The sequence below is a fragment of the Halichoeres trimaculatus genome, unplaced genomic scaffold (genome assembly GCF_033239565.1).
Source record: "Halichoeres trimaculatus isolate MK-OKI-2021-1 unplaced genomic scaffold, fHalTri1.1 fHalTri1_scaffold_5, whole genome shotgun sequence".
Lineage (NCBI taxonomy): Eukaryota > Metazoa > Chordata > Actinopteri > Labriformes > Labridae > Halichoeres > Halichoeres trimaculatus.
Window position 1 is genome coordinate 35,921,306 of NW_027437183.1, and position 13,754 is coordinate 35,935,059.

General features: G+C 44.7%; 1 protein-coding gene across 1 annotated transcript; it reads right to left on the reverse strand.

The window, feature by feature from the left end:
• Positions 1-809: 809 nt before the first annotated feature.
• On the reverse strand, positions 810-12,190 carry LOC141790161 (NLR family CARD domain-containing protein 3-like). Its single transcript, XM_074669840.1, has 9 exons — positions 12,099-12,190; positions 11,651-11,773; positions 11,172-11,244; positions 9,187-9,394; positions 7,114-8,920; positions 6,833-7,006; positions 2,213-2,386; positions 1,470-1,516; positions 810-1,345 (listed from the first exon to the last, which is right to left on the reverse strand). Exons 1-9 carry the CDS (start codon positions 12,188-12,190, stop codon positions 810-812), a joined length of 3,234 nt encoding a protein of 1,077 aa, XP_074525941.1.
• Between the last annotated feature and the right edge of the window lie 1,564 nt (positions 12,191-13,754).

Below are 13,754 nucleotides of genomic sequence, written 5' to 3' on the forward strand. Positions count from 1 at the left end.
CAAGTGTTTTAGTTCTAACTTCAGGTATCATTAAAGTCGACTACCTGAAGACCTGAGAGCCCTACTTGGCTCAAATGATAAAAGCAAATCTGATAAATATAAAGGAGCAAGACCATTAAGAGATTTTTTAGACCAATAAAAGAACCTTAAATTCTATTCGAAATCTTTTCTAGTTACTTATGTGCTAAAATTTTATCAATCTGACTTCAAAATACAAAACTATTATTGTGTCGTCTGCGAAAGTCAAGGCATTAGCCTCTATGTTGAGCAGTTATTAACTCTATGTGTTGTGTTTCGTTTGTTACACATATGATCATTTGCATCTCCTGGGGCTGAAGCACCCCCTGTCCCTAAATCCTAGTGACGCCCCTGGGTCAGACATACCTCAAAGATGACATCATCAAACCTAATGGCACTAAAGGGGTATCACAGTAAGCACAAAATGCTGAGCACAACTTTATTGAAATCAACATTACACAGAATCAATCCTGAGTTTGTGTCAGATTAATTTTCTGATTCATGATTTAACAAAACAGTTTGTCTAATATATGAGTCAAAGCTAAAATACATCAAAGAAAAAATTCTGGATGATTTTTTCAGCATAGAGATGTAAATGAGTAAAGTTGAGTGATCCAGTTTTCCTCTGAGTCCTGCTCTTTGATAACATTCAGACTGATGTGACAGGATAGAAAGAGTCAAAGGATCAGCTGAAGTTTGTGTGCGTTAGTGCATAGGCTAAACTCTTCTTCAGCAGCTGTTTGTGTTTGTGTAGAGAGGAGGAGACTCTCCCTCCTACACACAACACACACTCACTGAGGAACACACACACTCACTGAGGAACCAAGAGACAACCCAAACCCAGGATAGAGAGGTTCAGTGAAGGTGGAGCTGAAGGTGTGGAGGTGGATCAGTGAGTCAGAGGAGACTCTGTAGAAGGACAGAGTGCCAGCAGGACAGTCCACATACACTGCTACTCTGTCAGAGTCAGAGGACGGGCACAGAGAGAGGTCTGTTTTTCTGTTATTGTGATGGACAGAGTAACACTCATCAGAGCAGAACAGACTCCAGGACTGATCATTAAATTTAAGCCTACGGTCATCACTGTATCCTTTCCTTCTGATTCCTCTGTAACTCACTGATATATCAACCTTTCCTTTCCACTCCACCTCCCAGTAACAGCGCCCAGTCAGACCATCTCTACACAGCAGCTGAGGCCAGTGGTCAAATCTGTCTGGATGATCAGGATATGACTTATTCTTTCTCACACGTGTCACCTTCCTGTTGTTGTCAGACAGTCTGAGCTCTCTGTGAGCTGTGTTTGAGTCCAGAGTGAGTTCACAGAAATCTGATGGAGAGAAAAAGACACAACACAGCAGCAGTTTATTATCAGGCACACCAGAAGGCTTCATTCTTTGTTAGCTGACAGTCTGCTGTTTGCTCATCAGGAGTCAAAGTGATTCCACACTTACACTTCTTCAGACCAGGTTTTAACCTCTGCTGTCCACCATGGTCCACCCTGGAGGAAGAAACACAGTCAGAGTGATTTTCTGTCCAACATGAGTCCTAACTGCTGCTCAACATGAAGCAGTGATCCTCAGTTTGTCCCTGTGACAGAGAAACAGGCTGAAACTCATCTGAGCCAACTGTCTCCATCACTCTGTCACTTTTTCTGACAGTGTGGAGATCCTGGAGGAAAAGAAGAAGAAAAAGAAGAAGAAAAAGAGTGAAAAAGCAAAGGCTGCCTGTTGCTCTTTGGATCCATAAAGTCCACGTTCTGCTTCTCATGTCCTCTTTGAAATGAGGAAGGCCAAATCCTGCTCTACCTCTGACCTGTCTCTTTTTAGGGACAGGAGTCAGGAGGAAAAATTCACCTCTATAATATTTGATCCTGTTCATTGGATCAGACAGCACTGTCTCCTAGAGATGAGCTCTTTCTATTTCTCCATCTTTTCAATCATCCTGATGATCTGACCATGGAACATCTGCCTTCTTTCTGCTCACACACATTATTAGTGGATGGACGCTCAGATGGACTTTTTCTGTAGAGAACAGAACCATCAAAGAAGTGAAGACATGCTGCTGTTTCTATGAAACAGAGTTTTTCTCTTTGATGCTCTTCTGCTGCTCTGTGTGTTTCCTGGTTCAGCTCCAATCACTGCTCTGAAAAGAGTCAAACAGATTCAGTCTTTGAGCTCTTGTTGTCTGCTTTTACCTCAGTGTGTCCAGTCTGCAGAGTGGATCCTCAAGTCCAGCAGAAAGCTGCTCCACTCCTGAGTCTCCTGGATGATTGTAGCTCAGGTCCAGCTCTCTCAGGTGTGAGGGGTTGGAGCTCAGAGCTGAGGCCAGAGAAGCACAGCCTCTCTCTGTGATCAGACATCCTGACAGTCTGAGGTTAGAAAAAGAATCAGGCAATAAGAAAAAGTCCACTGATTATCACCATTTCTTTATCTCTGACCTCAAGCAGGATGAGCCAAAGACCTGACCTGAGAATTTCCAGTTTGCAGTGTGGACTCTTCAGTCCAGCACACAGAGTCTGGACTCCTGAATCCTGCAGGTCGTTGTTACTCAGGTCCAGGTCTCTGAGCCTGGAGGACTGTGAGCTGAGGACTGAGGACAGAGCTTCACAGCTTCTCTCTGACAGGTTACATCCATGAAACCTTTGAAGACATAAACATTTTATGAATCTGTTCATTTACAAAATATTGGAAGCCATGTACATGTTTTTATTTATCTAATATCATCATTTCCGTGTCCTACTTGTACGTTTTTTAGACTTTCTTAAAGATTGACTGAGTGTTGACTTTCTGGACCTTTTCTTACTGGTAATTTGAGGAACTTCTAAGATCCACTAAGAGCTACTAAGATCACAATTCGGGATCTTCGTAGATCAGTATAGCAATTGCACATGCTATTAGTGGCCGTTCTGCAGGTGATCTACTAAATCTGCGTGTGCAATTGATAACAGGAGCAAACCGCACTATTTTAATCAATCAATCAAACTTTATTTATATAGCGCTTTCCATACAAAAGAAATGGAGCACAAAGTGCTTTACATTTCTAACAACAACCCTTACCCATTCCCACCCTGCCCAGACCCCCGCCGAGCACACACACACTCTAGTGCTGCACGATTTGGGGGAAAGGTGCGATTTGCGATTAGGTGGACAATATTGCGATTGCGATTGTGCTTGCGATTTGATAAAAAAAGTTGTGTCATGATGAGTCTACAGACTTGCTTGGTTATCATAGAGAAAAATCTGAATTGCATGTGCTGACATTGCGATTGCGATTGCGATAATCGTGCAGCCCTAACACACTCACACACACAAATATACTGTGGTTTAACACATGTGGCTGAGAGCAGAGGAGCCAGGTCAGGAAACCCACTGACAGGGGACCGTCTGCACTGGGCACCACCCACGGCCCTAGGCCAGGACACCTCCACCCAGCACCCACCCTGCTGCACGTCAGCAGGGGTCCCACAGCAACAAACACTACCAAAGCCCACCCCCCACCTCCCCAAGTTGATGTTCACCACAAGGCAGAGACATCCCACCCAGAGCCAGTCACAGGCCTCAGTGCAGAGGGCCCCCTGCTGAGGAACGCTGGAGATATGGAATAAAAAAAAACCCATAAAACTACTGGAGATATAAAGTAAAATATAAAAACTGTATAGCTTCAGAAAATACATAGATAATAGATAAAAGTGCTAAAATACGATGTGAATAATTTAATAAATAACATGAGTAAATACACTGTAAAAATTAAAAATACAAAATAGTATAAAAGAAGATGTTAGTTAAAAGCCAAATGAAATAAGTTGGTCATGAGCCTCCTTTTAAAAATATGAACGTTCTCTGCGGCCTTCAGGTCCTCCAGCAGGCTATTCCACAGATGGGGTCAATAATGCTGGAAAGATGCCTCACTGAAAGCTTGTGTTCTATAATAATAATAATAATAATGCATTTTATTTGAAAGCGCCTTTCTGACACTCAAGGACACTTACAGAGAATAAAAAAAAAACACACTGCATTAAAATCACAATTTAAATAAATAAAAACAACATACAAGTAACACAGTTAAAAGAGGGAGGAAAGTTAAGTGGAGAGTGCGCTTCAGAACAGATGTGTCTTGAGTTTAGATATGAAGTGGGGAAGGGAGTCAATGTTTCTGACGTCCGGGGGAGAGAGTTCCAGAGTTTGGGAGCAGAGCGGCTGAAAGCCCTGCTCCCCATGGTGCTGAGCCGGGCGGAGGGCACAGAGAGATGGAGGGAGGAGGACAACCTGAGGGATCGAGAAGGGGTGGCGATGTGGAGGAGATAGGACAGGTAGGGGGGAGCGAGGTTGTGAATGGCTTTGAAAGTATCCAGCAGGATTTTGAAGTGGATTCTGAACTTGATAGGGAGCCAGTGAAGCTGCTGGAGGACAGGGGTGATGTGATGAAAGGAGGGGGTTCTGCTAATGATCCGGGCTGCATAGTTTTGAACCATTTGAGGTTTATGGAGGGATTTGTGGGGGGCACCAAAGAGGAGTGAGTTGCAATAATCAATCCGGGAGGTGACGAGGCTGTGGACCAGGATCGCCGTGGTGTGAGGGGTGAGGGAGGGGCAGAGACGGTTTATATTACGTAGATGGAAGTATGCAGACCAGGTGATGTTCTTGATATGAGAGTGAAAAGACAGAGAGCTGTTGAGGATGACACCCAGACTTTTAACCTGAGGGAAGGGGGACACTGTGGAGTTGTCTATGGTGAGGGAGAAACTGTCGACTTTGTAAAAATTGGATTTAGTACCAACCAGGAGAAGTTCTGTTTTATCAGAGTTAAGTTTAAGGAAATTGGAGGTGAACCAGGATTTGATTTCTGAGAGGCAGTGGGTGAGAGAGGAAGGAGGAAGAGAGGCGTCAGGTTTTCTGGAGAGGTAGAGCTGAGTGTCATCCGTGAAGCAGTGAAAATGGATACCAAATTTACGGAAAATATTGCCAAGTGGGAGTAGATAAATAATGAAGAGGAGGGGCCCCAGGACAGACCCCTGGGGCACACCTGAAGTGACGGGGGAGGGCTGTGAGGTGAAGGATTTGAGTTGGATGAACTGAGTGCGGCCTGTGAGGTAGGAGTGAAACCAGTGAAGAGGGGTGTGGGTGATGCCTATGGCAGAAAGTCTATGGAGGAGGATGGGGTGAGAAATAGTGTCGAAGGCCGCGTCCGCTGCGCGTCGTGGTGTTCCCACTCCGCGTTGTGCCTTAGAACGGTCTAATGCACGCTCCCTCGTTGTTTAATCCTTACTTAAAAGGACTTTAAAATCAATCCTGACACTCACAGGGAACCAATGCAGTGATTTTAAAACCGGTGTAATGTGTGACTGACTCCTGATCTTTGTCAGTACACGAGCTGCTGAGTTCTGTAAAATATGTAAGCTTGAGATATTTATTTTTGGAAGACCAGAAAGCAGGGCGTTACAATGGTCAATACGACTGAAAATAAAAGCAAGCATTCATGTCTCTGTGTTAGCACGGGACAGAAAGGAGAAAATGAGGATTTAGCGCGTGCTCCTGGCTGTCACCATGGAGAGTAAGAGACGGCAGAGTGGTTGTGAACAAAAAATGAAGTTTGGATCTATGGAGGTGGAGAAATCAGGCGTACGGGTCACAGGCTATTACACAGGAGGTGAGAGCTGTGTCCAATGTGGCATACGCCCTCCTTCATGACACTAGGGCCATGGCTGCCCACATGAAGCAGCTGGCTGTGTCTGGGCTGACGATGACTGTCAACGCCCTGGAAACAGTCAAGAGGTCATTCAGTGGCGGTGGAGATAAATGTTCATTATGTACAGACGAGAACCACCAAAAACACAAAACCTCTGTTAAAGAATGAAAGCTAAGAAATGTCATTGCTGGATAGACGACTGTTTTTATTTCTGACAGTCCAAATATGTTGACAAACACACAGAAGATTTTATCTCCTCCTCGTCTGTCCTGCTCCTCTGCCTCCTTCACACCACAGTGACCTCGACCTTTTGTGTGTAACACTGTGCCAGTTTGCACCTGCCTTTCAAACCTGCTAGATATAGACGCAAAAACAGCGATTGCTAACAGGTTTGATAAATCACTCTGTGAGCGCTAAATGATTATATGAAGAACTTTGCGCGTTAAGATAATCTGCATATTTTCTACATGTTCATGAAGGCAAACACGCTAAATGGATTGCGCATGTTGTCCTGCTTATTTGCCAGATGTAATCCTCCATGCACCTGGTTAGTAAATCTCCTTTGCATGCGCTATCAAGTGTGCACTTTTTTATACAAATCTTTAGTAGATCAGATCCTTTGTGAGTCAATGTCAGATAATCTTACAGAGTTATTTTCTACAACAATTATATTTTAATTTTAGTTTGATCCTGACCTGAGAGTTTCCAGTTTGCAGTGCAGACTCTTCAGTCCAGCACACAGAATCTGGACTCCTGAATCCTGCAGGTCGTTGTTACCCAGGTCCAGGTCTCTGAGCCTGGAGGACTGTGAGTTGAGGACTGAGGACAGAGCTTCACAGCTTCTCTCTGACAGGTTACATCCATGAAACCTTTGAAGACATAAACATTTTATGAATCTGTTCATTTACAAAATATTGAAAGCCATGTACATTTTTTTATTTGTCTGTATATGATCATTTCAGTGTCCTACTTGTACGTTTTTTAGACTTTCGTAAAGTGAGTGTGTTGACTGAGTGTGTTGACTTTTCAGACCTTTCTTCTTTAATATTTTGAGGAATTTCAGTCAAGTGAGGCTTTGTGGATCACGGGGTTATCTTCTCTAACAGTAAAATTTTAGTTTGGTCCTGACCTGAGAGTTTCCAGTTTGCAGTGTGGACTCTTCAGTCCAGCACACAAAGTCTGGACTCCTGAATCCTGCAGGTCGTTGTTACCCAGGTCCAGGTCTCTGAGTCTGGAGGACTGTGAGCTGAGGACTGAGGACAGAGCTTCACAGCTTCTCTCTGACAGGTTACATCCACACAGCCTGAAGGAGATCATGGAAAGAGAACAAACAGATGTTTTCAGTGTCATGAACAGAATTAATTCTGTTTCTAATGTCTCACTCATTCACACATTCACTCATTCACTCACACAGCTTTGTTTGCCGCTTTGATCACTGGCAGCAGCCTTAGAAGAGCCTCCTCTGAAGCAGAGTATTTCTTCAGGTCGAACAGGTCCAGATCTTTGTCTGAGGACAGTAAGATGAAGACCAGAGCTGACCACTGAGCAGGAGACAGTCGATCTGTGGAGAAACGTCCTGATCTCAGGTACCGTTGGATCTGCTTCTCTAGAGAACGATCATTCAGTTCATTCAGACAGTGGAACAGGTTGATGCTTTGCTCTGCAGACAACTTTTTACTGAGTTTCTTCTTGATGAACTCGACTGTTTTCCGATTGGTCTGTGAGTCACTTCCTGTCTGTGTCAGCAGACCTCTCAGGAGATTCTGATTGGTCTGCAGAGAGAGACCCAGGAGGAAGCGCAGGAACAAGTCCAGGTGTCCGTTTGGACTCTGTAAGGCCTTGTCCACAGCACTCTGATGGAGACGTTCCAGTTCAGGTTTGACTCCAAAGGTTTCAGAGATCAAGGATGTTGTTGCTTGTTGTTCTTCCATCAGGTTGAGTCCAGACTTGGTGAAGGTCAGATGGACGTGAAGAGCAGCCAGAAACTCCTGAACGCTCAGATGGATGAAGCAGAACACCTTGTCCTGATACAGTCGTCTCTCCTCTCTAAAGATCTGTGTGAACACTCCTGAGTACCAAGAGGCTGCTGTGACATCAATGCCACACTCTGTCAGGTCTGATTCATAGAAGATCAGGTTTCCTTTCTGCAGCTGCTCAAAAGCCAGTTTTCCCAGAGACTCAATCATCTTCCTGCTCTCTGGACTCCAGACAGGATCAGTCTCAGCTCCTCTATCATACTTGATGCTCTTCACTTTGGACTGAACCACCAGGAAGTGGATGTACATCTGAGTCAAGGTCCTGGGCAGCTGTCCCCCCTCTCTGGTCTTCAGCACATCCTCCAGAACTGTGTCAGTGATCCAGCAGAAGACCGGGATGTGGCACATGATGTGGAGGCTTCTGGAGGTCTTGATGTGGGAGATGATGGTGCTGGCCTGATCCTCATCTCTGGATCTCTTCCTGAAGTACTCCTCCTTCTGAGGGTCAGTGAACCCTCTGACCTCTGTCACCATGTCAAGACACTCAGGAGGGATCTGATTGGCTGCTGCAGGTCGTGTGGTTATCCAGAGGCGAGCAGAGGGAAGCAGGTTCCCCCTGATGAGGTTTGTCAGCAGCACATCCACTGAGGTGGACTCTGTACCATCAGTCAGGACCTGGTTGTTGTGGAAGTCCAGAGGAAGTCGACACTCATCCAGACCGTCAAAGATGAACAGGACCTGGAACTCTTCAAACCTGCAGAGTCCTGCTTCTTTGGTTTGAGGGAAGAAGTGATGAAGCAGTTCCACCAAGCTGAACTTTCTCTCTTTCAGCACATTCAGCTCTCTGAAAGGGAATGGAAATGTGAACTGGATGTCCTGGTTGCTTTTGTCTTCAGCCCAGTCCAGAGTGAACTTCTGTGTTAAGACTGTTTTCCCGATGCCAGCCACTCCCTTTGTTAGCACTCTTCTGATTGGTTCCTGTCTTCCAGGTGGGCCTTTAAAGATGTCTTCTTGTCTGATGCTAGTTTCTGCTCTGTCTGGTGTCCTGGATGCTGCTTCAATCTGTCTGACCTCATGTTCCTCATTGACCTCTTCAGTCCCTCCCTCTGTGATGTAGAGCTCTGTGTAGATCTGGTTCAGAAGGGTTGGCTTTCCTGCTTTAGCGATCCCCTCAAACACACACTGGAACTTCTCCTTCAGCTCAGACTTCACTTTACGTCTGCACTCTGCAGCAGCAGAAGCTCCTGAATGAAGAAAACAGAAATGTAATGAATGATGTGAATCTACAATCAGTCTGATGAGTTTCAACTTTCAGACATCAGGATGGATTTGATTTGGCTCCTCTCTGAAATCTCTTCAGCTCATCAGTTGTGAACAGTTTGTCACAGCTCATAGATGTGATCCAAATGTGAGCGTCATGTTAAGAGCAGAGTTTGAAATGTAAACCTCTCCCATGTTGTCTCCATTTCCTCTTTCCATCATGTTAAATGTGTTCAAATCCTCTTACTGCTCTGCAGACAGTCAGCCAGCTCCTCCTGCTTCATTCTCCTCAGGAAGTGCAGAGTGATCTTCAGGAAGGCCTCTCTGCTCCTCCTCTGCTCTTCATCCTCATCCTCCCTCTGACTCTCAAAGCATTCTGGGTAATCTGGACTCAGAGCTCTCTGGATCTCCTTCAGCTGGCTCTTTACGAAGCTGATGATGTTCTCCTGGAGCAGCTGGAAGAGAAGAAAATGTCAGGTTGAACTTGTAGAAGGTCAGATCAGATCATGTGTGACAGACAGAAAGCCTGCTGGTCTGCAGAGTCCAGCATGGAGACTGGATCACAAAGCTGCTCCACCTCTTAGTCTGTGGATGCTCCTGTCTTCTACAAATCAAGTTTCTATGAAATGAACTCTGCTGACAAAGTTTGAGTCTGTGTGAGAGCAGCATCCAGCATGACCTCTGACCTGTGAGTGTGAGCAGCTCAGAAATGTGCGGCTTCATTCAATCAGTCAAACACTGAAGGCTCTAATTTCGTGGCGCAGCGCAGGGGGGCGCAAGCCTGGCGCAGCCTGCGCCGTGCTAATTTCGTGCAGTGTACCTCAGTGCGCTGCTAATTTGACAATTTGGTAGACCGTCTGCGCAGAGATGGGTGTGACTGCGCGCCAGGGGGAGATGACGGCGCACCAGGGGGAGGTGTCAGCAGATTCATGTTGGCGCAGTGACAATTTTGTGCCAAAAACGTGCACTGAAAGCTCGCCAGCTCCAACCTGGTCTATCCTAGGCGCAAAGCGAAGCGCACCCAGTGCAGCTGTAATTTGGTGACAGGCGCACATGTCATCAAAGCCTCAGAGGCAGGTTTCCAGAGTGTCAGGCACATTTTAATGCAATAAACAATCACAGCAATCACTATTTAATGTAACTGTCTGAACCAGCATATACATTTATATCTTTATTAACTGTCCCGTCACATCTGATGTCAGATTAAAGCCGTTTGTCATAATGGAAAGTTAACCTGACGGCAGCTGGAAGTTTGATGCACATCTTACAATTAAACAATAAACAGCCTTAACATCTGATACTGAGGAAATCTAGTTCTCTCATTTCATTTAATTCAAAGAAAGGAGGGAGAGAAAAGACGAAGAAAAAAAGAGACAAAATAAATGTATGTCACTCAGGATTTACCCGTGATTTCCCATATTTCTCTGTTTTAGTCTTTATTTTTAACCTGATCTAAAAAGATGGAGTACATTATTGTAAGGAGGATGAGGCGGAGACACCAGGAGAGTATACAGTATATCACCAAAGGTTCTGCTATTTGGCGATGACAAACCAGGAGTGCAGGTGGATCAAAAGTATTCTGAATGGATAAGCCAGCTGTGTAACTGTCTCTTCATTTTGTTCTCCTATTAATGACAAAGGAACACATTACATCTGTCCCGGGAGCTGGCCCACAAGGTGACGTGCTTCGTGTCCTCCGATGTGCCCTGCTGTCTATTCTCCTGCTGCAGGGACAGCGGCTCTGACCGTCTCCGCCAGCACACTTTCCGCGGTGCTGGAGATTACTCAGACCATTCAGACGCTGCGCTTCAGCCGCAGCACATTTAAAGGCGAGGAGAGGCGCTCATTTGATTGGTGAAGATAGTGCTTGGCTGTGTTAAACCCAATCACAGCTTTTCTCCTCCCTCTCTGCCATTTGCGCGGAGGGAGGCGTGGACGCGCAGCTCTGCGCTCCTCTGCGCCTTGACTGCGCCTTGACTGCGCCTTGACTGCGCCTCTCTTGGCACTGCAGGAAACTTGCCAAGTGCGCCGGTCACGCCCTGTGCGCACAGCGAAGGCCGGCGCAGGGCAGGTGCACCTGCGCCTGGTCTACGAAATTAGAGCCCTGAATGTGAAGAGAATTCAGGCAGAGATGATGTTTGCAGTGTGATCAGGAAAGCATTCAGAAAGCTCCAAACACAATGAGTGTGTGCTCTGAGGCTCAGGAGGAGCTGTGTTTGGACATTTACACACCATCAATATGGAGTCCAGCTGTGTGTGATGCTGCTGGGCAGACTGACCAATGGGAGCCTCTGATCTCTGAACTCTGAGGAACAAACAGAAGATCATGGAGTGTTTCTAACAGAGTGACACACAGTGTTCATGTGATAGACTCTATCTGCTGGATCCTCCTACAAACACAGGACACACATGAAGAGACATGCTGAGTCCAGCTCTTTCTGCCTCCAGTCCTGTTTACTGCTGTTGGATCCTGATAGAAACACAAAGACTGAAACATGTTCACCTTCACAGAGAAAACACCAAGCACAGTTAGGATCAAATGTTTCACACACAACAACAGGAAGTTACCTTTGAAACACTCACCTTTCATCAAATAGAGGCTCTGAAGAAACACAAATACTGAAAATCTTCCAGGTTTAAGTTCTGATGAAATTTACCACAAACTTTTCTAAAGTCTGAATTCTGATAAAAACACTGAGATGGATTCTTACTTTAGATGATCGGACTGACGCACAGCTTTGAAGTCAAGGGGTTCATCCATAGACCAGTCACTCTTTAAAGAGACACAGCTGGGAGCAGGTCCAGGTGAGTGTGGTCCAAGCTGCTGCTTTTTGCTTCAAAACACACACACACACACACACACACACACACACACACACACACACACACACACACACACACAGACACACAGACACACACAGACACACAGACACACACACACACAGACACACACACACACACGCGCGCGGGCACTCGCGCACACACACACACACGTACACACACACACACAAACACACACTCACACACACACACACAAACACACACACACACACACACACACACACACACACACACACACACACACACACACAGCTGTAAGTGTGAATAATGATGGTGCAGTGATGTTAGTCCATGGACAGTTAGAGATCCTGGTCTCACCTCTGAGCTCTGGTCTGGCTCTCATGGTCCCCACACAGAGGGAGGGTTTTAGAGGGAGGGGCTCCCTCCTCTCTGTCCTCACTCTGATCCATAGCAGAGCCCCCACCTTCACACAAACACAACATGTTCATTCATTACAACAAGCTTCACAGACACACAGACACACACACACACACAGACACACAGACACACAGACACAGACACAGACACAGACACAGACACACACACACACACACACACACACACACACTGCTCTCTGACACAGTGTCTTTCCAGGTCCAACCACCAGGTAGAGCCAAATTCGTTCTGTTCCTCTTAATGAGTCCAGAGTTGATCTGGATCAGCTTCTGGTTCAGTTCTGTTCAAAATGAAAACATGAGAAAACTTTCAGTTTGATTTTTGACAGAAAGAAGAAAATACTCACCAGATGAATTCAGACTGACTTCCTCCTTCACACGTAGAAGAAACCCAAAGAGAGACACTCCAGCTGATCCTCCCTCACTTCATTATCATCATCATCATCATCATCATCATCATCATCATCATCAATCTGAGGACTCAGTCACGCTCTCTCCACTGAACAGTCAGAGTCTAGAAACATGAAGAGAACATGAGCTCAGTGTGAGCTACGAGTAGAAAGCAGAGGTCAGCTCCAATCACAGAGCAGGAACCTGCAGAGACTTCCTGTCAGGACACGACTGAGAAAGCTTCAGATTACAGAACCTAATCCCTGATCTTTGAGAACAGAGTGAGGTGTTTCTGTGAACCTGACCCTTTATGAGAAGATGTCACGTGGTTTGTTCTTTCTGTAGCAGACAACAGGAGGAGAACATGAATGTTTCCCTGTTTAAGAATATACATATATATACATATATATATATATATATATATATATATATATATATATATATATATATATATATATATATATATATATATATATATATATAATTTTTATTTTATTTCATAAAAGCTTGGAAAAGAAATAAGTCATTATTTTAAAAAGTATGAAATTGTTAAAATAATCATTATAAAATATCTAATAATAATTCAACATTAAAGAATAATAACACATATTTCAAAATAATGGTGCCATATTTCACAATTTAATGGCCAAATCACATACTTTTCTGTTTTTTAATCAAAATGTTATTTATTCCAAACTGTTGTTTTTATTTATTCAATCATGAATCTATTGGGGTTCCATAAAGTTGATCCCTGAGCTCTTTTTCTTAAGTTGTAAAGGATTTAGCGAAATCAAGACTTAACCAGGGAAGGAATGAGCTTGGATAGTTTCCTAACGGGAAGTGTGAATGGTTTTAGAGGCAGTGATGTGCCATCTCACACAAAAAGTGAGCTAGCTCAAAGTTGTGTTCACACTGATGAACATGAGCCAGATCATTCCCATGGTTCATTTGATAAAACTTTGAACTTTCAACAATTCTACAATTTTGTGTAGATCCTGATTCCTTAAGCTCATTAAACTAAGCTTAAACTAAATAAAGAAATCTGTCTATGCCACTTTAGTACCACAGACAGAGATTCAGATCAAAAAGCAGTGTCTTGTCACTGAAACTATCCCATAAAGCAGGACCAAAGCTGGTTTCACTGCTGCTGCTGACTGTATTGTGTGAACTGTCTGCAGGGTGAGCCACG

Coding starts and splice junctions, on each gene's coding strand:
- LOC141790161 (XM_074669840.1), bottom strand. CDS start 12,190: ATGGATCAGAGTGAGGACAGAGAGGAGGGAGCCCCTCCCTCTAAAACC. Junction 11,774..12,098: donor AGCCAGACCAGAGCTCAGAG/GTGAGACCAGGA, acceptor TGTGTTTTGAAG/CAAAAAGCAGCAGCTTGGAC. Junction 2,387..6,832: donor TGCAAACTGGAAACTCTCAG/GTCAGGACCAAA, acceptor TTCTAACCTCAG/ACTGTCAGGATGTCTGATCA.